This window comes from Mustela nivalis (assembly GCF_964662115.1).
Source record: "Mustela nivalis genome assembly, chromosome: 2".
In the NCBI taxonomy this organism is placed as follows: Eukaryota; Metazoa; Chordata; class Mammalia; order Carnivora; family Mustelidae; genus Mustela; species Mustela nivalis.
In genome coordinates, this window is record NC_139021.1 from 175,951,402 (window position 1) to 175,975,527 (window position 24,126).

Here is a 24,126-nt window from a genome sequence, read left to right on the forward strand (position 1 = left end):
TTCAATCAACCAGCCAATTCTTTTCAAACAATTACAATAGCATTGTTTTTGTCACATCTGACAATGCAATTAATTAAAAAAAAACACAGAATAATTTGTAGAACATACAGTCATCAGAGGACTTTTTCATTACCCATTCATTTTTGCTAAGGAAAGTCAACATATGGCTGAATTCAACAGTAAAGCGGAAACTGATGTTTTTACTGAATCTTGTCTCCATTATCTTCTGTGTCCAACTCACATCACAAAGCTTTGATATGGTATCACTCCTCTTGATTTTTATGTTTAAGATACCTGGGCAGACTAGGAGACTTGTTACTTATCAGAGATTGCAGGACAGTTTGTCATCATGGGTCTTTCTGTGCTATGGAAATTCAGCAGAGAAATCAGTGTGGGCTGGAATAATTAGTAATATGGAATTCCTTGCTGCTTTGGGGGCCCTCTCACTTTAAGCAGAAGGTTAAAATTATTGCCTTCCTTTTCTTGTCTCGTACCTTATTTTTCCCCCTTCCCTTCTAAAACATTATAGAATGCAGGAGCTAGAAGTAGCAAGACTCACTGATATATAAAACTGAGAGTGTAATTTAAAGACCATTTAGTTCCCCCACCATCTGAGACCAGGAGAGCTTCCCCAGTTCACACACTAGATCACACCTGGAGCTGGACCTGGAACCAGGGACCTGACTCCCAAGCCATATTCGGTTCAACATACCAGCTGGACTTCCAAAATAGCTCAAAGATTTTGGGGTTGGGGGAGGCTTGTCAGACTAGATTCCTTCCACTTCACTGATGACTTATTTTTTTGACGTCTTCTCAGACCCCTCTTACTTCATTCGGAACACGATAGCTTCTGAATTTTGCTCCCTTCTTTCTCGCTGGTTAGAGCCCGGTGCCAATACTTGTGTGTTTCTCACTGTTACATGCTCCTGGATGTGTATTTGTTGAATACCTGCTGTTGTCAAAAGTCACAAGGTTCTAAGAGTAAATATCGACACAGAGGACTGCCCTGCTCAGAGGAGAGCCTGGCTGGGGCTAGACCCTGGAACCAGCGTGTTGGGTTGCATTTCCCGGCTCTCCTGGCCTGGGTCTCTGAGGGCAACTCAGGCCCCGGGAGGAGGAGGTTTCAGGCTGGATATAAGGAGTCGACGGGGCTTTCCTCAGGGCTGGTGAAAGTAGTTAATAACCCGCTGGTATGGGAGGGAAGATCCCAAGAGAGAGCTTCCGCTCGAGAAGTTACACTGCGTGAGGACGGCCGGCCCCTGACTCAGCCAAGCCCGCCCTCGCCTCGGGAGGGAAGGCGGGCCCACCAAGGGCGGGGCCTAGGAGAGCCGAAGCAGGGCTGGGGGAGGAGGAGAGCAGGGAGGAAGAGCCTGGGGGAGGAGCCAGGAGGAGAAACCCGGGAGAAGCTGGAGGGCGGCGGGAAACGGCGGAAAGGGGCACCGAAAGGAGAAAGAGGCGCGCGGAGGCGACAGGGAGGGGGAGGAGCCTGGTCGAACCCGGGGCGGAGCCACCGAAGGGGGTGGGGCCTGGAGCTGTGCCAGGGGCGGAGCCGGGCAAGGGGCGGAGCTGGGGGAGAGGCCTCTAAGGCCGCTGCCGCTGCCGCCGCCGCCACCGCCGCCGGTGCGCGTTCTCCTCCCGCGGGCCTGGCCGCTGGGGCGCTCCCTCAGTCGCTGTTCCTTGAGGCGCGGGCTCCGGCGGCCCCGGCCGACTAGGACCCCCCGAGGGCCCCCCGCGGGCAGCCGCCGCCGCCGCCGGGGCCGGGGCCGGGGGCCGCGGAGACAGGGGTGCGCCTGGCCGCCGCCGCCTCCTCCCTCGGAGCCCGGGGCCGGCATGGAGCTCTTCCAAGCCAAGGACCACTACATCCTGCAGCAGGGCGAGCGCGCGCTGTGGTGCAGCCGCCGCGACGGCGGCCTCCAGCTCCGACCCGGTGAGGCTGGCGGCGCGGGGTGGCCCTGGGCCGGGCCCGGCGCGGCGGAGCCGGGCGGGGCGGGGGGCGAGGAGGGGGCGCGGCCGCCCCTCGGCGCGGGCAGACGGGCGGGCGGGCGCCGCCTGCGGCCCAGGCACCCGGGGCGGGGTGGGGCGGGGCGGGCGCGAGCCGAGGCGCTCGAGCTGTCATTATTTCCTGACGGGAGGGAGCGCCTGTCTCGCCTCTGCCGCTCCGCGGGGGACAAAGGGCCGGCGACCCTCGTTCCTCCGAGCGCGCCTCCGCGTTGAGATCCGCTCTGCTGCCCGGGAGAGCGGACCGGAGCCGAGCCGGAAAGTTCGGGCGAGGGGCGCCTGGCCTTAAAGGCCTCTTCCACTCCGGAGCGGCTCTGGCACGTCCTTTGAGACAAGTTCTGGGTTCGAATCCTGTTCCGATCTTGGCCAGAAACGATCGCGCTGGTTCAGTGGAACGTCCTGCGGGAGGGTCACTCCCTGTTGACATCTGTGTGTTTCTGGTCCCTTCTTGTTAGAGGGGTGACTTCGTTCTGGTGACCTCACAGGCACCCGATTTTAAAGCTCCTTTTCTTTGACTTTAGTATTACAACTGAACTGCGTTGTAATGTTGAACTTTTAATACTTTCGTATGACTCAGTATTGTCATACAGCATGGATCGAGGGGCCGTGTCTGGGTGTCGCGTAAGCTGGTAGGAGATGCCTAGGTCTGCCCGGATTAGTCTGTGTGAGGAAAATTAGTTGACAGCGGTGAGTCAGACCGCAGCGCCTGCCCTCAGAGAGCGGACAAGGGTCCAGGAGGCGGCTTCCTTTGTGGGGGAGACTGGGTAGCACCTCCCCTTTTGAGGTTGCCTTTTCCTAATCACCTCAGAGAGCTTTCACTTTAGAAGTGCGAGAATGGAGTTCTAAAGAAATAGCCAGAACATTTAAAATTTATGTGTAATTCTTGTGTGTGATGTAGACAAGGATTACATGGTCTGAATTAAAAAAGGAGAGAAAGTCCAAATGAGCATTGCTTATCACAGCTGTTACTGTGTATAAGATGGTTTCCAGGGACCTTTTCCCTTAATGTATAATTCCCAGTCCCCACAACAGCCTTACAGAAGCAAGTGGTGGCATCCTCTTTTTCAGGTGAGAAGGCAGGTGTGAAACGGGTAACTTGCCTGAGCTCACAGAGAGAGAGCCTCCAGAACACTTTCTGGCAGGTTCTCCAGCTTTCCTAAGAAGACCTACTTGATCTGTGAGAGCGGTGAAGGAAAACTTGTTATTCTTCCCAAGGCTCTGGGTGTATTTCCTAGCTATTACATTTTAATTCCTCTATTCAGAATGGAAGAGAAATGATTACACCCAGAGAACGTTCCTGATGATTTTGGGACCAGAGTCGTTGTAGATAGGATAATTGTGACCAGTCTCCAGTCATTCTCTTCTCTGTTTTTCCTGATTTGACCATTTGCCTGGCACCGCCTTCCCCGCCCCCCTCCCAGGTTGGGGTAAGGCTTCAAATGTTCCTTGAGGAAAGGTAGATTGCAAAATTCTCGAGGCTGCCAATGAGCCAACTCTTTAGACTCTTAGGGCTTGACGATTACAGCTGTACGGAACTTGAGATCATCTCCAGTTCATTGGACAGAACACTTTTCTGTGCCTCATTTCCTCAACTATAAAATGAGGGTTGGGCTTTTGAGTCCTTGTACATCACAGAAATGTTTTTTAAAACAATACCAACAACAAGAACAAAAAACCAAAACCACCCCGGGGTGCCTAGGTGGCTCAGTGGGTTAAAGCCTCTGCCGTCAGCTCAGGTCATGATCCCAGGGTGCTGGGATCGAGCCCCACATCTGCTCAGTGTGGAACCTGCTTCCCTTCCTCTCTCTCTGCCTTCCTCTCTGCCTACTTGTGATCTGTCTGTCAAATAAATAAATAAATAAATAAATAAAACAAAAACCAATACCAATTTGTTCAGTGTTTGTTCAGTGTCCATCTTGGAGGACCAGAATTAATGTATTTTGTAAAGGAATAGGATCTCTCTAGGTGGTCACCTGTGAATTTGGGCAGTTAAGACATATATAAATAGAGAAGCCTTGGCTTTATTTCCATTTCTAGGGCCAGTCTCCTTTCTCTTAGCCTCTAAGATGGACAGAGGTGAACCAAGCTAGTTGATTACATGCAAAGAGATAAGGTCACAGGAGTCCTCAGAATAGGAGGGGTTTTAAGTGAATTATTTGTCATTTTCTTTGGTTTGTGTTTGTTTCTTGTACCAGGAGGCTCTCCAGTCCTAATGGTTGCTTTGGGATAAATTACTCCCCTCAAGTGAAGTAAGTCAACTCTTCTTGGATGCTGGCTAGCAGCTTTCAGTGGAAGGCTACTGAGACCCATACTTCTGAGCTAAAGAAACTGAGATGAGTCACAGGATTAAGCCTTTAAGGAATATTCACAGGGTAATCTGGGCCTAGATTTTTGGAGTAAGCCATGTGATTTGTATTACTGTATATATATATCTGAAGTCCATATCAAAAGGCAAATTTAAAAAAATTTTTTTAGAATAAAATGTCTGTAGTCTTTGCAGTTAAGTTTATATCACTTCTGAGGATATAGGAGACCACAGAGAGAAGTAGAACAAAAATCTAGAGGAAGGAAGAGGCCATTATGTTTCTGAAGTACCAGTCTGTTTTGATCTTTAGGTATTCAAGGGTACCCAGTGAGTAAGGGATCCCATGCATTAAACTTCACCAAATAGTTTTTCCTATGCAGTGCTCAAGATCCTTTTTAAAGAATGGCTATTAATAATGGTATTTTAATTGGATAAGTGCTTTTCAGATCTCTTTCTATAGGATCATTTAATATTGTTTTCATTTTATTAGATCTTTTCCCTCTGCTTTCATGGACAGTTTTGCTGTTGTTTGTAATGACAGCATTTAAAATCTCATTGCTTCCTATTGGCTATTTAACTGAATAGATTACTGACCAAGTCCTTTTCTTTTCCAAAGGGCAGTATTATATATTATATAAAACCAAAAAAGCCTGTGGGCGTAGTGGTTTTTGTTTGTGGCTATTGAACAACCTGAAACAGTACTTTAATTTTTCCTAGAGACATCAGAAGAATCACTATTGATATTTAAAGTTAAAATGATCATTTCCTGAGCCTGGAATGCTTTCAGCTCCTTTGCCTGCCTAATTTGTTAGGCACAGCTCAGATACTGTGCTCACCGTAGCCCACGTTCCTGGGGTAGAATTATTGGTCATTTTTATCGTGTTTCCAGGTGCTTTTTATGCCTAGTGCACACTTCTCTTATAGTCCACAATGCATCATCATATGAAAATAGTTTACTTGCTTCTTCCCTAGTGGACAATGCATTCCCCAAGGTAGGAACCGTACTTACTCATCTTGGAATCTGGACTTTAATTAGGACGAGGAAGGTCTTTTTGGTTGAGCTGAGGTAAAGTGCAAGTTTTTTTCTCCGTAATATCATTGCCATAAAAATATGATGTTGTGTTATGCTTAATATTAATTTTAGGCCCTGTTTTAGAATATCTTCTAATTGGGGCAGAAAATCTCTGTGCAGCTGGGTGAGGAAGTAAATATGAGGAAAGTGAATTTCCACTTGTGTTTTTTTTCTCTGATTTAGCATCACCTTTTTTTTTTTTTTTTAAGTCTTTGTGGTAATATTCCTTATTTTCATCTTTGACATTATTTAAATTTTTTCAATTTTTTCTTCTAGCTAAACTCTTGAGTACTGTTATTTTTTTTCCTGGTCTTTCCAGTTTCTTAAGGGTAGTGAGGAGTCTGCATTCATATCCAGCAACTGCTTTTTGGTGGATGCTTATGTCTTTTGCAGGGTAATGACTACCAGAGATTGTTTTATTTTCTACTAGGAAAAATGATAAAGCTCTGTGTGAATATTCAGTGATCTCCTAAGAGTGGTGTTTTACTATCTGAGAATAAAGATTATAATTTAAAGACTTAAAAAGGACTATAGTACAGTCTACTATTGGGGAAGGGTGATATAGGAAGGGTGATATAGTCTTATCACTTTAGTCTTAAAATTGCTTCCACTAAGTCCTTGTGGCTCTGTCTGATATGATGGTGTTATGTAATTTCCTGCTGAGTATTGCTTCTTTCTATTCTGAGACTGACCATAAAAAGATGGCAAAGCATCTGTCATATACATAACATTCATAAGCATGTAAACTATATTTATAGATATGGTACTCTAAATGATGAATACCAGAGAACATTTTTTTGGAGGGGATAGTAGCTCTCAGTTAGAATTCACAGAAACCTTAAAAAGTGTTCCTGTTCTTCTTAGAGATTTGTGTGTGTGTGTGTGTGAAAATTATTTTTAGTATGTCATATGAAGTTAACTTATTTTGAATGAGAAATTATAGTTATGGAATTAAAATCCACATAGAACTTTTATCTCTTTTGAAGAATCATATGAAACTAGATTCAGTTTATTTAGAGTTTTCAGTGTCATTTGGTATTTACTTTGGAAAAAAATGATTTTGAACTTTATCTTTTAATTTTTTTTTGAAGATTCTATTTATTTATTTGTCAGAGAGCAAAAGAGCAATTGAGCACAAGCAGGGAGAGCAGCAGGCAGAGGGAGAAGCAGGCTCCCCACTGAGCTGGGAGCCTGATGTGAGACTCGATCCCAGAACCCTGGGATCATAACCTGAGCTGAAGGCAGACACTTAACCAACTGAGCCACCTGAACTTCATCTTTAAAAAAAAATCATGTTTTCTAAAAATTCACAAATTACCATGCCAACATAATAGGGCATTTTAATTTATTTTTAAAGATTTTATTTACTTATTTGAGAGAGAGAAAGAGTGTGTGAGAGCATGAGCCGGGTGAGGGGCAGAGGGAGAAGCAGACTCCCTGCTGAGCAAGGAGCCTGATCCCAGGACCCTGAGATGGTTACCTGAGCCCAGGTGCTGTAGGGTATTTTAATTTAAAAATTGATTATTTGGGCGCCTGGGTGGCTCTGTTGAGTGACTCATTCTTGATTTCAGCCCAGTGACTTCATTTCATGATCTTGGGATTATGGGATCAAATCCTGCGCTCAACTGAGGAGTCTGCTTGTCCCTTTTCCTCTGCTCTTCCCCCTGCTAGTGTGCATAGGTGTGTGCTTGCACTCACTCTCTCTCTGGAATAAATAAGTAAAAACTTTTTTAAAAAAATTGATTATTAAATCTATTGTAAAAATCTTTTTAACCATTTGGTTGAATAACTAGGTTTTTCTCCTGATGTTTTTGGTCTTCTTTTAAATCGCTTAGCAGTTTTATACCCCAAACCACTTTTCTCCCATATTTTATATATTATATTTTATATTTCTAATAGGCTAGTAGTTAGGTCGATTTTACATTTATTTTTATGAACATTGATGCATGCAAAGTAGAAAAGAACCCTCTTTCTAAAGTAACCCCCCACTTCTTTAGCTTCAAAAAAATAGTCTAAAGTGAATGATGACATTTGCAATCAAGTAGTACAGATTTGGGGAAGTTTTTATGCATATTTTGTTGTCTACTTTGTCAACCGAGTTTAATAGTAGTAATAGCAACAGTATTGAGTATTTATGTATTGAGCATTTTTCTGAATCAGATACTGTATTAAATATTATAAAAACAGTATTTATGTATTGAGCATTTTTCTGAATCAGATACTGTTCTGAGCCCTTGATAGGTTCTATATCATTTCTTCCCCACAATAAACATCAAGAAGAAAGTTTTGTTATCCTGATTTTCTAAGTGAGGAAGCTGAGGCACAAACAGGTAACGTGTCCAGATTCACAGAGTAAGAGGATGAAGCTTCTAACCTAGTATATGACTCCAAAGCCAAATTTTCCTCAATAATGACAAAAGTGTTTTACAAACCTTTCTACTTTCTTGACTACAGTTACAGGATTTATATTTTTATGGGTAATACCTGAAATATATCTTTAGCTATCATAATCATTATAGGGCAGTGTATGGAGAAAATAAAAAAGCCTCAAATGTCAAAGCATGCATATTGAGAAAGGATCTATATGGAATGAAAGGACGATAATGGGACTACGGGTTGATTCTTGGGCCCTACCCCTGCCCTGACTTCTTGTTGCTAAATTAGTTTATGTAGTTGCAGAGAATATTATTATAGAATAGATTGCCAAGTGCTTTTTCCAAGTTATGGTCAGTTTTAAGTTTTCAGATCATCTGCAGTTTGGGAAGGGAATAGATACAGGGTAGATCTTGGAGCAGAAACATTGATATGTACTGACTGGGAACTAGTTCAGCCAGTGATGAGCAACCTGAAGCCTTTCGCAGTCTGTCAAGAGTCCCAGATCCAATTTCACAGGCATCCTTGCAGAGCACATAAAGCAGAGAGGGAGTGGAAGAGAGAGGTCTCCAGGAAAACCACCTTTAAAGCGGACTAGAACCTTTGTAGAATCACTGGTTCCTAGATGCTTATGTTCTCAGGTCTGAGCCAGCAGATGCCAGGACTTGCCAAAGGCTGGAGTCAGAGAAGAGGCAGTGTTGAGGCCTTGTAGGCAAGAGCATTTAGGTGCCAGAAACCAGGGAGTCCTGACAGCTTGGTGTTTCAGAAATTTGGATGCATTCATGCAGCTCCCAGATGCCCAGAAGTATGACTCCCCTTGTCCTAACTGCCTACCTCAGCCCCAGTAAAGAAAAGGCAGGATGGATGTACCCCCATTTCCCTAGCACCTGGCCCATAGCAGGTCTTCTGTATAAATCATATTGAATGAATTGAAATGATTCTAGTCCCTGGTCGACCTTGCATATCTTCAGCAGCAAAGGTTCTATTGGGAGGATTAAACCGAGAGTATAAGAGTAGAAGACCAGAACACTGCCTCTCTTGCCAATCAAAACAAACAAACAAACAACCCAAAAAACCAAAACCCATTCTTGTTGTCATTTTACTCATAAAGGGGGGAAATCTAACTTTTAAGTCTGGGATTCAATAAATCTCTTCTTGTTTTGAATAAAATGGGATACAAAGACATTTTTATTTTTCTTGAACTGGCCCTTATGCAAAACAAAACAAAAAATTCACTTGTTGCTGAATTTATAACAAAATTAGGTGACATATTTGCAGATAGATACTAGACTATTGGAAGATCAGACTAGTTTTGCTGTTGGTTGGGTGGTTTGGTGTGGTTTCGTGGGGATTTAAACGTGTTAGATCTTTGTAAGCTATATTACTATTTTTGTATGAATAAGCTGTAAACTGGTCTATTTCTGTTCAAGTGTTTTAAAAATTTAGTCTTGCAAACACAAGCCCTGAGAAGTAACGGCAATGTCCTAGAGCCTTCTAACAAATAATTACTTGTTAGCTAGTCTAAGTTATAATCATTATGTATTAACTGACCATATTGAGCTTAGAAGAACATTTGGAGTATATTTAACAAAATAGAGAAATAATACATGTTAAAAATTATCAGTAGCTATTGATAATATTAAGTAGTATTTTAGAATTGATGATAAACACCGAACATTTAGCATTATAGTACTATCACAACACATACTGGTAGGATCTTAATTAAATCCCATGCTCTGTTAGGATGACTCATTTTCCCGTTGCTGTGAGACCCTTACAGAAACTGCTCTCATTCACAAAAAAAGCATCCACTCCTGCCTGCTTTCTTTGGTAAGGGTGGTTGAATGAAATACAGGTTGATTTTAGGTCTGTGTTCCTTGTTTTTTCTTTTAAGTTGATTCATTTTATTTCAGAATCATGAATTTCTGTAACTTGATAGTGGGATATTTAAAAGTACATTTTCTTTATGAATCTTTTTTTTTTTTGAAACAACTTTTCACTTACATTGAACTTCAAATTTCACAGTTTGTGCAGTGGTCAATATATACAATTTGAAAAAGTCAGAAGATCTGAAATAATTGGGAAATTTAAAACCCTGCCTTAATGCTTTTAGTTTTAGTAGTTTGCAGTATACTATCACTAATGCTCCTGAATATCATTATGCATTGTTTTTATGCCAGGTGTATACATTCTTCTCTCTACTTCAGGCACATAGACCTCCTGCACCCTCAGGGTACAGAAGTTGTTGAGCAGAGTCATAGTTTGCTACTCTTCCTCCTGGGCTGCTGTGTTTCCTGACTCCAGGATTCATTTCTAGCAGCTCTTTCATTTGTTCCCCTTTAGCTCTTTCCACTGTACATCTCCCTTGACTTATGATGGAGTTGCATCCTGATAACCCATTGTAAGTTGAAAATATCGTAAGTCAAAAGGGCATTGAATACCCCTAACCTCCCACACATAGCTTAGCCTAGCCTGCCTTGAATGTGCTCAGAACACTTTAGTTAGCCTACAGTTGGGCAAAATCATCTAATGCAAAGCCTATTTTATAGTCAGGTGTTGACCGTCGCCTGTAATTTATTGAATACTGCACTGAAAGTGAAAACAGAATGGTTGTATGGCTATAGAATGGGTGTTCAGTGTGTGGGCTGTTTACCCTTGGGATCGCATGGCTGACTGGGAGCTACAGGTAGCCGGGGCTGCCCTGCATTGTGAGCATATGATATTGGCATAACAGTATCCCAGGAAAAAAAATTTTAAATTCAAAATATAGTTTCTACTGCATGAATATTGCTTCTGCACCATTGTAAAGTCAAAAAGTCAGACCATCAAGGGGCGGGGGACCACCTGAACTCCCTTTTCACAAAGAAGCCACCTCGTTTCCCCCCTGTAATTTTGTGTTCTGTTTCTTTCTCCTTCCAAATTCTACACAGTCTCAAATTCTGTGAAGTCATTTATTTATTCTTTAAACACTTATTGAGGACCTGTCTGCTGGGCATTGTGCCAAAGAAAAAGGTGGCTAGAACACTGTACCTTGTAGCTGAGGCCATGGTCCAGTCGGGGAGAGACCTACACAGGGTTCTAGAGTGACAGATGCTGTGACAGAGCTTAAGGCCCAGTTCTGTTGGGAGGCTTGTGTTGGATATTAAAATTTGAGGATTAAGTGTTGTCTTTTTTTCAAGGTAGTGAAAATCTGTTTTTCTTCCTAATTCTGTGAAGTTTCTTCCAGCTCTAAATAATAGGGTTGCTTCTGTCTGTAATAGTGGAAAGCCCTGGAAAAATAGCTGTATATACTGGTAGACTTTTAAGGACTTTTTTTTTTCTTGGCAGACAATACTCTTTGTATGCATAATGACTTCATCCTAATTGGGTACTCAAAGAAAGAAAAAAAGGGTTTATGAGAATGAGTAGTGCCTAATGGCCAGAGTGAAATCTTACAGGCTCTCCCCCTTACCTCCCACTCACAGGGCACTGTGTTTGATCTAGAAGCATCTTCATTTGAGGCCTATTAAAAGGGCAAATTCTAGACCTGATATGGATTTGAAGGCCGAGCTTTTCGTTGGGGATGTATGGTGGCAGAATAAACAATACAAGCCATCCTCGATGGAAGAGAGTAAGAGTTTTGAATAGAGTTTTGGGAAAGGCTAGGAAATTATTTGAACACCAGCTGGGAGAAAGGTTGCATCTATTTAATTATTGAAGTGTTAATTTTATGCATCTTGGTTGAAAGCTCTAAAATGAGGAAAGGAAATACCAATTGTTAGCTTTGATTTAGCTTTCAGGATCCTATTTCTGAAAGATACATCAAACAACAGTTTGGGGGAACACAGAAGGTGTGGGGTATATCCCATCCCTTGGGTAATGCATTAAGAGTTTATTATTTGAGGATTTTATCTAATCCTTATTTGAACTGACTATATTGTCAGCTTCTTAAGGTAATGAGTTTGGAAAGTCGTAATTTAAGCTGTACTTGCCTTCATTTATTCTCAAGCCACGTCTTTTAACATGTGTCTCCTATGCAATATTCGGAATGCCCTGTGAAGTCCATACCTTCCATAATTTTGTACGTTTCCATTTTCAGCAGGTCCTCCCAGAACCTGATTACATTGTCTGACCTTTCACAAAAGTCTTTTTTATTTTACTGTCCTCTGTTCTTTTTTGAGTTGCATTGGCCTTTTCATGAGATTTGACAGTTGGGACTTTGCATGTCAGAGAATCATAACAATTTTTAGATTGATTATTGTAGAGTTTAAAAAGCCATTTCTGATATCCTTTATGATCATAGTCAAAACTTTGTGGCTCTGTTACTGTACCATAATTAGATCCCCATCTTAATAGAAAAGTCTAGAAATTCTTAAGATCCCTTTCCTAAGTAGTGTCTCATCTTTTAAATATTCTTAAGGTTATTTTTTTGAAATATTTCTTTATACTAGTTTAGATCAGCTTTTAAGCCAACTAACTATGTTATGTGATCTTCATGCAGTTCCTAGTACTTTATTTCATGGGAGTGTTTCCGGGCGCAGGCATCATCTAGAATCAAACTGATAGGATAAAATTACTAATGCAGGTTCCACCCAATAACCCACAATCCCTTAGACCAGTAATTCTCAATCTGCTGGTACATTAGAATCACCTGGGGGAGATTAACAAAATACCTGTGCCAGGGTCCCACCCTAACCAGCTGGCTCAGACTCTCTGAAGGGTTGGGGCCCAGGCATCCGCATTTTCTAAAGCTCCCAGATGATGATCCTGAGAAGCCAGGATCATCAGCAACCATTGAGTTGGAGCTCACCCCACGAAATCACCAGCTGCTGGAACTTCTAAACTGGGTAGCTCTTTAGCTTGCTGAATGCTGGAAAATAATTACCGTTAGAGAGTTCAAAAAAATATATATCAAACTTTGCAATGATAAGATAGCACTTGAGTCAAATTATTCCCTAACATGTTTTCCTTTCTTCATTAAATTTTGAGAACTGAAGCATGAGCTAAGATTGGGAACTTTCAGTTCCTCATGTTAGAACCCTTGTCGTCATCTGTTTGAATTTGGTGTTGGTGATTGTCTTTTCAGAGCAATAATATCCTTTGTCTTTAGCAGGAAATGAAACTTGGTCTGATTATTTATGCATACCCTAGCACCTTTTTTTTTTCTTAAAGATACAAGTGAAACTACCTATTAACTTCTGTAGATGTGTGAGACCCAGGCTTATCTTGGGCTGAGGGAGTGCCAGTCACTCTGGGCTCTTGGAATGGATGACTCACAGGCTCTGCAGGCACACCGTATTTAATCACTTGTTTTCTGTGTACCAGGAAGAAGAGGGCATGTGAAAATAGAAGCCATCTACTGCCCAATGGGTCTGAAATAAGCGTGGAAATGTTGCCCTAATGGGTCAAACAATTGAGCTATGACCAAATACCCAAATGTCTTTGGGTATATGTTACTTTAATTATTTCACTAATTTAAATTTGACATTATTTCTAAAGTGCTGTACTTTAGTAATTTGTAAGCAACTCTACCAGATAAATTTGAAATTCCTAAATTTTAAAACCTATTTGCAAATTTCAAATGTTTCTCTTTCAAATTCGCATGACACATGGGACTGTACTTTTTGAAGGAAAGATGAGGAAGCAGTATGTTGGTTGGAGCAGATCCATTACACGGCTGCTCTCTGTGGAAGGATGGGAGAAGCCCACTGGTCACGCTGTCTGCAATGCCATTGCCTTCTGCTTCCAGAGTAGACATTAACATTGGTGACAAGGTGTCTGTTACTTAGTGTCGTTGCCACATATGCTCAGACTAATAGCTGCGTGTGTCCTGTGTACCCACAGACTCTGCTAAGGCCACTTCTTATTTCCTTGGTGAAGAGTAACAGGTTAAAAAGGTATATACATTTTGAGGCAAACTGTGTGCGAGGTGCTGTACCAGGCAGCAGAGTCCCAGCAGTTTAGACAACACCACTTCCTAGGCCTGCCAGTTCCATTGCCTGTTGAGGACTTCCTCTGTTGTCTTGTCTTGTCTTTACATGGGCCAGGGAAGCTATGTGCCCCTGCTAACCCTTTTAAGATAATTTAAAGTGTCCTCGAATTTTCAGATAAGTCTTCCATTGTGAGAAATTACAACTGCACTATTTATTGTATTTATTGAAAGATAAATGCTTTTAGTATTAAAAGCACCATATTGGAAAAGACTGATCTTTTGGGGCTTCCTTTAAAAACAGTAAAAATGAGATGTTAGTCTTATTAAATGTCATTGAAGATAAGCAGTTGGTAGGAGAAAATCCATTTTCCATTTCAATCTTTCATGTTTACTTTTACTTAATTATTCATTCATTTGGTTCAATAACTATTAAGTGAGTATCTGCTACCAGTGGCAAGTAAAACAGGCATAGAATTAAATAAACTGAAAAGTTGAGACTTAAGTCTCTCCTTTAAGTGGTTAATTGAAACTGTACATTTATTATAATCATTAATATATTAGGAGTTATTTCTACCTTTTATTTATGTTTTCCATTTATTGTATATATGTGGGAGGTTTCTGTTGTTGTTTTTTCTTTTTCCTACACCTTTCTTTGTCTTCCATTGGAGAACTTAAATTTTCATCAGGTGTCTTTCTGTTGCTGACTAAAAGTTATACATTCTGTTTATATTTTTCTGTGGTTTCTCATGATTTAGGACCCAGTACTTATTTTCACATGTATAATATTCGTGTCTTTTCTCTAAGTATATTTTTACCACCTTTTAGATTTTACCTCTTCTAGAGTCTCCCTCTCTCCTGTGTGTGGAGGATCACAGGGAGGGAGAAAGCTGGCTCTCGTGCTCAGTTTTGCCATTTGGACCCAGATGGGTTACTGGGACCGAGACCAGATGCCTAGTTGGGAGGTGCATCAGAGCTATAGGTCTGTGTTTCATGATTTAAGGGAACAGGATTCTGGGGCATATCTAGGCGTTGAGATAGTTTCATAAAACATCTATTACTCTGAAAGGGCTTTCAGGATTTATGATCCTGCCGTAAGATTTAATAAGTAAAAACATATTGAAGTTTTTTTTTTTTTTTTCTTCTGTTCTCTTTAACAAAATCCATATGTAAGACCCTTGAAATAAAAATCTTGGAGATATTTGAGTGGTAGAAACCTGAAATTCTAAACACATACAGATTTCCCAACTTGAGCTAAAGGTTATTGAGTGTTTATGTGCCAGACGTTGTGTTGGGCACTTGCATAATTCTCTCATTTGATGCTTATTACAACTCTGCAAGTTAGACGGTATTTCCACTTACAGCAGAGGAGCTGTTGCTGAGAGGAGTTCCGGGACTACCGTGGAGCTGACAGTCTTCACCTGGGCCACAGAGAGCAGGCGGCACCCTCATTGTGCCCACATCCCCAGACTGTCTCGTCTCTTGGTCCTCACATTCTGTCTCCTATGCAAATCTGCCTCATCTGGATGGAAAAGCTCCTGCGTTTTTACTCTCTATTGTCCCCCCAAGTGGTCCCTGTGTAGTTCTGCAGCCTCCTCCTTACAGCTCGCTCTCCACACCACAGGACCAAACTGTCTGCAGTTCTCCGTGCATTCAGTAAATATTTGCATGCCTGTTATGTGTTGAGCAGCCTGCCAGATGTAGGGTTGACCAGAGCGTTTTGAACGATCTGAATGGGGGAGGTCTTGGCCTGGACAAGGGTAGTGGCAGTGGGGTTGGAGAGAAGTGAGACATTCATCAGATATTGAGAAGATCAGTAGGACTTGGGGAGGAAGAAAAGCATTTTGGAAGTCTCCCAGGTTCTGGCTTGTGCAACTGAAATGATGTTGTTGAGCTGAAAGCCCTGTACAATTGTGAAACGAGGGTGTTACACTCCAGTGCGTTTTGTAGGGAAACTTATGGTGATAAAGGTACATTAAAAAGAATCCTGCACTAAGTGGGAAATGGTGTTCTGATTTTGACAAGTCTTTGTCACACTGGGCACAGCCAGCCCTGATGTCTTTATCTGAAATAGACCAAGTGACCGAATCACATAGTGTTAATTACCTGACCTCAACTTCCCTCTCCATTTCCATGCCATACCTTCATTTGTCCATTCAGCATTTTGGAACCTGCTGTGTACCATGTACTAGGCTCAATGAGACTAGGTCTTGATGAACTTTCTGTTCAGTCAGGGAGCTAGGGAAGTCAATAATTAGATGCCAGTAATTAGAAACCAGAATAAGGTGCCATGATGGAAATACGGGCAAGGTTCAAGAGGGCCACAAAAGACTGCCTGATGAATTCTACTGGGTGGGTGGAGTGGGGAATAGATCAGGGCACACCGGTGACTCTTGTTCTGAGTCTGGAATGAAAAGCAGGCAGAAGTGGGTGGGGAGCAGCATTCCAGACTCAGCGTGTTCACACTTCTGGATGGTTGTAAGAAGGCCAGGATGCTGGGGGTGGGGGAACGCAGTAGGAGAGTGGACAGGACCAGCCCATGCAGACTTTTCCAAGGAATTTGGACTTTGTGCCTAAGGCTCTGGGGAGTAGAAGCGATACATTTGGATTAGCAATGTTCTTATTTGTCCTTTTCTAATGCCTACTGTATTTGTTTCATGGTATTAATGTTAGACAAACTTGAATTCGGGACACAGAGCACTATTTAAAAGCAGTTATTACATCCTAGGAAACAGCAGTTCTCCAGAAAGGTATATTAATCCTGAATGTGTATGTGCCTAACAATGCAGTCTCAAAACCTCTAGCAAAAATTAAGAAGGAGAAATGGGAAAATATATACAAGGTGTGAGAGTAAAAAAGAAAAATAAGCCCTCTCTCAAAAACTTTAAAGTTAAGTAGTCGAAAATATTAGCAAGTATACATACAAGTGTTGTTCAAAATAATCAACAAAGTTGAAATAATGAGCCCCAAATTTAAATAGCATGTTCAGATGATTGAGATGCTTAATAAGGAGTACTTTTTAAATCATGTCCTGGTGAAATATGGACCTGGAAGCAAGAAAATTTCACGGAACGTTTCTTTTTACCTGGTGCAGTTTTCCAGTTTTCTGTTCTATTCTGTTTCATTGATGTTAATGCTGATCTTGTTATACAAAATAGATTTCATGACCTGCTAATGGATTGACCCTTTTTTTCTTGAAAACACCAAGTTTCCAAGCACACATAGACCTTTTTAAAATTGACTTTCTGGATTTCCCTCACCATACCAAGCCTCTGGTGCCCCTCTCGGTCCCCCTCAGTCCTACCTCCCCGCAAAGGAAAGAGGACTTCGACTCCCGTTTTTACTGAGTCAAGGCCATCTGATCTTTTTCTTTGCTGCTTTTCCATTGCTATATTTAGCCTTTCACCTTCCCGACCTGGAAAAAGGTAGTGTCATTTCTTTCTGATGGCAGCTTTTACACCTGTACTTTTGACTTCATCATCTTCTGTTTTCCTCCTTGAATATCTCTTCTGCTTCATATTTCTCCTTGATCATCCTATTAGGAACACGGTCTTTTTTCCTTTTTTTTTTTTTTTTTTTTAAGATTTTATTTATTTATTTGACAGAGAGAGAGAGTACAAGCAGGGAGAGGGATAACCAGGCTCCCTGCTCAGCAGAGAGCCTGACGTGGGCCGGGATCCCAGGACCCTGGAATCATGACCTGGCCCACGGCAGAAGCTTAACTGACTGAGCCATGCAGGCAACCCCAGGAACTCAGTCTTAATGGGTTCAACTGGCTATCTCTGGACCTCAAAGATTATCTGTGACTATTCTTTTTAGTCATTAGAGGACAGGACTTGGTCGTCTTTATAGTTTCTTTCTAGTTTTTATTTATTTTTTACTTTTAAAAAAATTTTTTTAAAGATTTTATTTATTTGTTTGATAGATCACAAGTAGGCAGAGAGGTAGGCAGAGAGAGAAGGGAGGAAGCAGGCAGGCTCCCTGCTAAGCGGAGAGCTGGATGCGGGGCTCGATCCCAGGACCCTGGGATCATGACCTGAGCTGAAGGCAGAGGCTTTACACTGAGCCACCCAGGCACCCCTAGCTTTTATTTTTAAAGTTTTTAATTTTTTGAATGGCTGATGTATTCCCCTGACCCCAATTGCCAAAGATGGGAAAGAATACTGATTTAGGAGGCTCTCACCCACATTCTCTTTCAGCTGCTGTATACTCTGTCCCTTCTGTTCCTTCTCCCACTCTGGAGAGAAGAGATATTTCAGTGGCATTTTTTATTCTACTTATTCCCTTCCTGTCCTTCCCTGGCTGCCTGTTTGGTGGTTCATGTTAATTTCCTACGCATTCCTCACTTACTGCCCACCCCACTCCCCTGGGCTATGTAGCTCCAGGTCGTTTCAGGCCTGCTGTTCCTTTCCCTCCTCTGAGGCTCTACCTCCTGTCAATACTGTCAGCCAGTCTATGGCTGCAGTCTTGTTTTATTTATGCCATTATCTGCCTGTGCTGGCCTCCAGGAAGCACATGCTCATTAGTTTTTTATTCACATCTTCGTAATTGGCCTCAGTTTACTTTTTCCGATCTTATCAATCCACATCTCCACTGCAGTCACTGGTCTTCTGTTCCAGGCAGCTTGCTCCTTTATTTTTATATCTTCTTAGCCCGGTACAGCGCCTGCTTCCTGGCAGGTACTTGCTAAGTGTTTCACCACTGAAGGGACAAAGTTGAGAACAGACTTTGCACTTTCCTCTGCACTATTTTTCTTGCTGCTTTTCTTCTGCCTAAAGTTCCAATTATGTGTAACTGTTCTTGGATGCTTTACCTCTGACGTTGTCTTCCTCTTCCATGTTTCTGGGCTCATTTGGTACCCAAAGGGTAGAGTCCTCCAACTGTAGTCTGTTCTTCTGAGCTCAGGGTACAGGGTTATGGGTAGTTGGAGCGATTTCCTTAGAGGGGTATCTGTGTTGGTAGATGTTGAGACTTGGCCTGCCTGAGAAGGAGATTCTGGCACGTTGTTTGAAGAGAAATCAGGGTATTTTAGTCTATACACCAAGATGAATTCCAGTAGAGTAGCTAGACTTTTAAAAGTTAACAAGGAAGTAAAATTAATAAATACTTAATACTGGGTAAAGAACTTTTTTTTGAGAGAGAATTTTTTTTTTAAAGATTTTATTTATTTATTTGACAACAGAGAGCGATCACAAGTCAACAGATAGGCAGGCAGAGAGAGAGGGGGAAGCAGGCTCCCTGAGCAGGGAGCCTGATGCAGGGCTTGATCCCAGGACCCTGAGATCATGACCTGAGCCGAAGGCAGAGGCTTAACCCACTGAGCCAGGCAGGTGCCCCAAGAATAACTTTTTAAGTGTAAAGGTAATGGAAAAAGGAGTGGTACAGGAATTAAAAATTGAAAATAGGGGCAGACACGTCAGAGTCGACATCTTTAATAGAAAGGGGTTCAAATCAATAAAGAACATACAGGATGCGATAGAAGATATGAGTGAGAAAATCCTAGAAGAAGAAGCATAAGTAGCCAATTGTGTAATTGTTAAATTTTACCTGCAATGAAAAGAAAATAAACATCATTTTAGGCAATGGATACCAACAAAGGAGAACAATTTATAAAGAAATCTAAATGGTGGCAAGAGTACTTTAAAACAAGCATTTTCCTGTTTCTGGCAGAAGTCTAAGTTGGTGTAACCCTGTGGAAAGCAATTTGGTAATGTCTGAAAGCTTTAAATTTTCTTATGTTTTCACCTACTAATTTCATTCCCAGGAATCTGTCCGAGAGCTCTTAATTACAGAGGCAATAAAATATTTGCAGGATGTCCATTATTTATTAGTATTTTTAAAAAGATTTATCTTTTTTTTATTAACATATAATGTATTATTTGCCCCAGGGATACAGGTCTGTGAATCATCAGTCTTAACAATTCACAGCACTCACCATAGCACATACCCTCCCCAGTATCCATAATCCAGCCACCCTATCCCTCCCCTCCCATACCACAGCAACCCTCAGTTTCTTTCCTGGGATTCAGAGTCTATTATGGTTTGTCTCCCTCCCCAGTCCCATCTTGTTTCATTTTTTCTCTCCCTACCGCCCTGCCTCTCAAATTCCTCATATCAGAGAGGTAATATGATGATTGTCTTTCCTATATGATGATTGACTTACTTCACTCAGCATAATACCCTCTAGTTCCATCCACGTCGTTGCAAATGGCAAGATTTCTTTTGATGGCTACATAGTATTTCACTGTATATATATATCACATCTTCTTTATCCATTCATGTGTTGTTGGACATCTAGGTTCTCTCCATAGTTTGGCTATTGTGGACATTGCTGCTATAAACATTCAGGTGCAGGTACCCTTTGGATCACTACATTTGTATCTTTAGGGTAAATATCCAGTAGTGCAATTACTGGGTCATAGGGTAGCTCTGTTTTCAACTTTTTGAGGAAGCTCAGTACTGTTTTCCAGAGTGGCTGCATCAGCTTGCATTCCCAAAAACAGTGTAAGAGGGTTCCCTGAAGATGTATTTATCTTAGTGGGAGCAAGTATGTGTGGGGAGGGGCAGAAAGAGAGTGTTTTTTTAAAAAAATTTTTTTAATTTAAGTTCAATTTAGTTGACATATAGTATATTAATAGTTTCGGGGTGGAATTTAGTGATTCATCAGTTGCATATAACACCCAGTGCTCTTGAAATCAAATGCCCTCTTTAATGCCCGTCAGCCAGTTACCCCTTCCCCCAACCTCCTCCCCTCCAGCAACCTTCAATTTGTTTCCTGTAGTTAAGAGTTTTTTATGGTTTATTTCCCTCTCTGTTTTTATCTTATTTTTGCTTCCTTTCCCCTATGTTCATGTTTTGTTTCTTGAATTCCACATATGAGTGAAATATGGTGCCTTTTTCTGACTTATTTTGCTTAACATGATGACATCTAGTTCCATCTGCATGGTTGCAAATGGTTAAGACTTCATTCTTTTTATTGGCTAAGTAATAGTCCTATATATATATTCATATATATATATATATATATATATATATATATATATATATATCTCCCACATCATCTTTATCCATTCATCTGTCAGTGGACATCAGGGCTCTTTCCATAGTTTGGCTGTGGTGGACATTGCTGTTATAAACATTGAGGTACAGGCGCCCCCTTTGAATCACTATTTTTCTATCTTTTGGATAAATACCTAGAAGTACAGTTGCTGGGTCACAGGGTTGTTCTATTTTTAACTTTTTGAGGAACCTCCATACTGTTTTCCAGAGTGGCTATACCAGTTTACATTCCCACTAACAGCATAAACGGACTCCCCTTTGAGAGAGAGATTCTTAAGCAGACTCCACGCTGAGGGCAGAGCTCTACACGGGGCTGGATCTCGTGATCCCGAAGTCATTACCCCAGCCAAAACTGAGCGTTGGCCACTTAACTGACTATACCACCCAGACACCCCATCACAGTTTTTTTTTTAAAGATTTTATTTATTTGACAGGCAGAGATCACAAGTAGGCAGAGAGAGAAATGAGAGAGGGGAGAGGCAGGTCCCCTCCTGAGCAGCAAGTCCGTGTGGACCCGATTCCAGGACCCTGGGATCACAACCTGAGCCGTAGGCAGAGGCTTTAACTTACTGAGCCACCCAGGCGCCCTGTGTATTTTTTAATAATGGGGGAAAACTGGAAATTGCTTAAATGCCCAAGAGTAAGGAAGTGCTTCCTTTAGTGGAAAATTACGTAGTCATGAAGTTAAAATTTTGAAGAGTATTTTAAAGACATAAGACAATACTCAAGAAATGTTACAAGAAAAAAATGAGCACACATTGCTATATTTGCGGTCTTGTGATGCAGTAGCACACAGGCATATGACCTGAACCGTAGCAAAGTAAGTTTTCTGGCTGGAGGATGGGAGTGATAAAATATTTTTCCAATGTTATACAGTATGACTTTTATAATATGAATGCATATTATTTAAGATGTAAATATTGTCTTATTGGTTGGTTCCACGTATGGGTTCTGTAGCCGAATGGTTAAGAGCACAGGCCATGAGTCATGTAGGCCTGGCTTTGAATTGCAGTTCTGCCCAAAGAGAAGTCAACTTTATTTGCCTCCCACTGAATGTATCATTAACAACAAAGACATTCAAGATACAGTAGTCAAAACTCAAATGAATTTGGAGACTATGGATTATTAAGTCTGTAATTACCCCATGAGTTACAGATTGATTATAAATTTCCCTAAAATAAAATTTAAATAGTAATAATGAAAATGTAATTTTAATTTTCTACTAAGGGAAATACTGTTTTCGTCCTTGATAGTTTTTTCCAGCTATGGAGCTACTACTAGTGTTACATTTATCTCCATGTGTATAACAGCCTTTTGCAACCTGGGTTTTACAAGAGAATTAAGCCCTGATGTCCTCCTACATCCACTGAGTGTAATGAATGAGCCTCTTGCCTGGTTGATTAGAATGGTATCAGTTATATGCCGTCTTTGGGAGAATTGCGGAAAGTCACCCAGAGCATTCTGTTCTGTTCTGAGGAACCCTCATTGGGATGCCTGGCACAGAGTAGGCTCTCAGGAAATGGCAGTGGCTCTTAATGGTTTTGCCACAGAAATCACGTAAAAAAGCACTGGCTTTCTGGATTTTTTTTTTTTTTTTTTTTTTTAGTGTAAGTTTCTCTGGGAAAGGGCGTTTTCCAGGGTGTTATCCAGTAAGTGGCCTTCTCTCTGGCTGTTTCTCAAATCTTGTCTTTGAATCTGGGACTGGCTCTGGGCTACGGGGCTGCGGAGGACTCCCCTGATTCACCCTCTTGCAGTGTAGCAGCCTCTTTCCTCCACTGCAGGGCGCCCGAGTACTGCCTCCTCTCCGAGAAGCGTGTCGGCTTGTCATTTCTCTCCCCGTAATTGTCCTCAGAGCAGAACCTCATTCAGGCTTTGGATTTAATACTTTTCCACAAATTGCTTTATAGTAATGTATTCAGTTCTGGATATTCATAACTGCCCTTTGGCAATGTTGATCATTTAAAATAGACTGCCGGAGATACTGTTTTAATATGTTTTCTGATGAATATTTTCTCATGATTGCTTCTTATTTTCTTTTAGCTACTGATCTACTCCTTGCCTGGAATCCCATTTGTTTGGGATTGGTAGAAGGTGTTATTGGGAAAATTCAACTTCATTCAGGTATGTTTCCATAAAGTTCTTCAATCTGTTAAATTTAATGGCACATCCTATGACATTTTCTTCTTTGAAGATAAATGTGGATTTTGTTATGGCTTTGATTCTTTTGCCCTAATTTTAGGTCTGCCCAAAGTAGTTATAAGTATCCAATACCTGCTGTGTGTCAGGAATTATGCTAGTTGGTAGAACACAGCAGTGAGAAAAAACTGACCTCACCCTTGTTTAGGAAGATAGACATCAGTAAGTAATCACTGAAATAAATATATAATAATTTGGTAATTGTGGTACGTGCTCTGACAGATACACCAACTGCACTGATTTCAAAGGAGAAGGTGGTAGGAAGAAGGCTGGTGAGGTAGGCAGATGGCAGACCGCGACTGTCCAACTTTGAGTCAGCTCTCCGTTCTGGATACAGTCAACTCTGGCTAGGGAAGTGTGTGGTTCTCGTGGCATGCAGTGCAGCCCTTTCCAAGTACCCTCATGAGGGCAGGCAAATGGTGAAGGGTCTAGGTTGTTCATCAGGCCCTTGCTTAGAAGACAGACACTTGTGTCTGAGGTTCAGAGGGAATTTTGATGATGAGAAAAGAGAGATTATATAGGTAGGTTCCAAAAAGTCCTGAAAAGTACCAACTGAAATATTTTTTTTTTTAAAGATTTTATTTATTTATTTGACAGGTAGAGATCACAAGTAGGCAGAGAGGCAGGCAGAGGGAGAGAGAGGAGGAAGCAGGCTCCATGCTGAGCAGAGAGCCTGATGCAGGGCTCCATCCCAGGATCCTGGGCCGAAGGCAGGCGCCCCCTAACTGAAATATTTTAACACTGTATTTAAATATCTGTTTTTCCTTTGGCATCAGTTTTAATGAGTTATGAACTATAGATGACTTTACCATTATCGTGTAATTGAGAGTCTAGCTACCTCTATAGTATTCCCTTTCTTACTCTTCTAAAATAAAATTGTTGTGGGGCGCCAGACTGGCTCAGTGGGTAGAGCATGTGACTCTTGATCTCAGGGTTATGGGTTCAAGCCTGAGGTTGGATGTAGAGATTACTTAAAAATAAAATTTTTTGGGGGACGCCTGGGTGGCTCAGTTGTTAAGCAGCTGCCTTCAGCTCAGATCATGATCCCAGCGTCCTGGGATCCAGTCCCACATCGGGCTCCTTGCTCGGCAGGGAGCCTGCTTCTCCCTCTGCCTCTGCCTGCCATTCTGTCTGCCTGTGCTCGCTCTCGCTCCCTCTCTCTCTCTCTCTGACAAATAAAATCTTAAAAAAAAAAAAAAGATTTTATTTATTTTT

At 41.7% G+C, this 24,126-nt stretch overlaps 1 protein-coding gene across 3 annotated transcripts in view; it reads left to right on the top strand.

The window, feature by feature from the left end:
* Nucleotides 1-1,564: 1,564 nt before the first annotated feature.
* The window catches only part of INPP5F (inositol polyphosphate-5-phosphatase F), a 78,073-nt gene continuing 55,511 nt past the window's right edge, over nucleotides 1,565-24,126 (top strand). For 2 of the 3 annotated variants that reach the window (XR_014308755.1, XM_082720283.1), the window contains exons 1-2: nucleotides 1,718-1,927; nucleotides 22,756-22,836. Coding sequence is in view for 2 of the 3 variants with exons in the window: in XM_082720283.1 (XP_082576409.1) it covers nucleotides 1,831-1,927; nucleotides 22,756-22,836 (178 nt within the window). In the remaining variant the exon portion in view is untranslated. Of the gene's footprint in view, nucleotides 1,928-22,755; nucleotides 22,837-24,126 lie in introns of all 3 variants that reach the window. The other variant, XM_082720282.1, reaches the window with a different exon arrangement.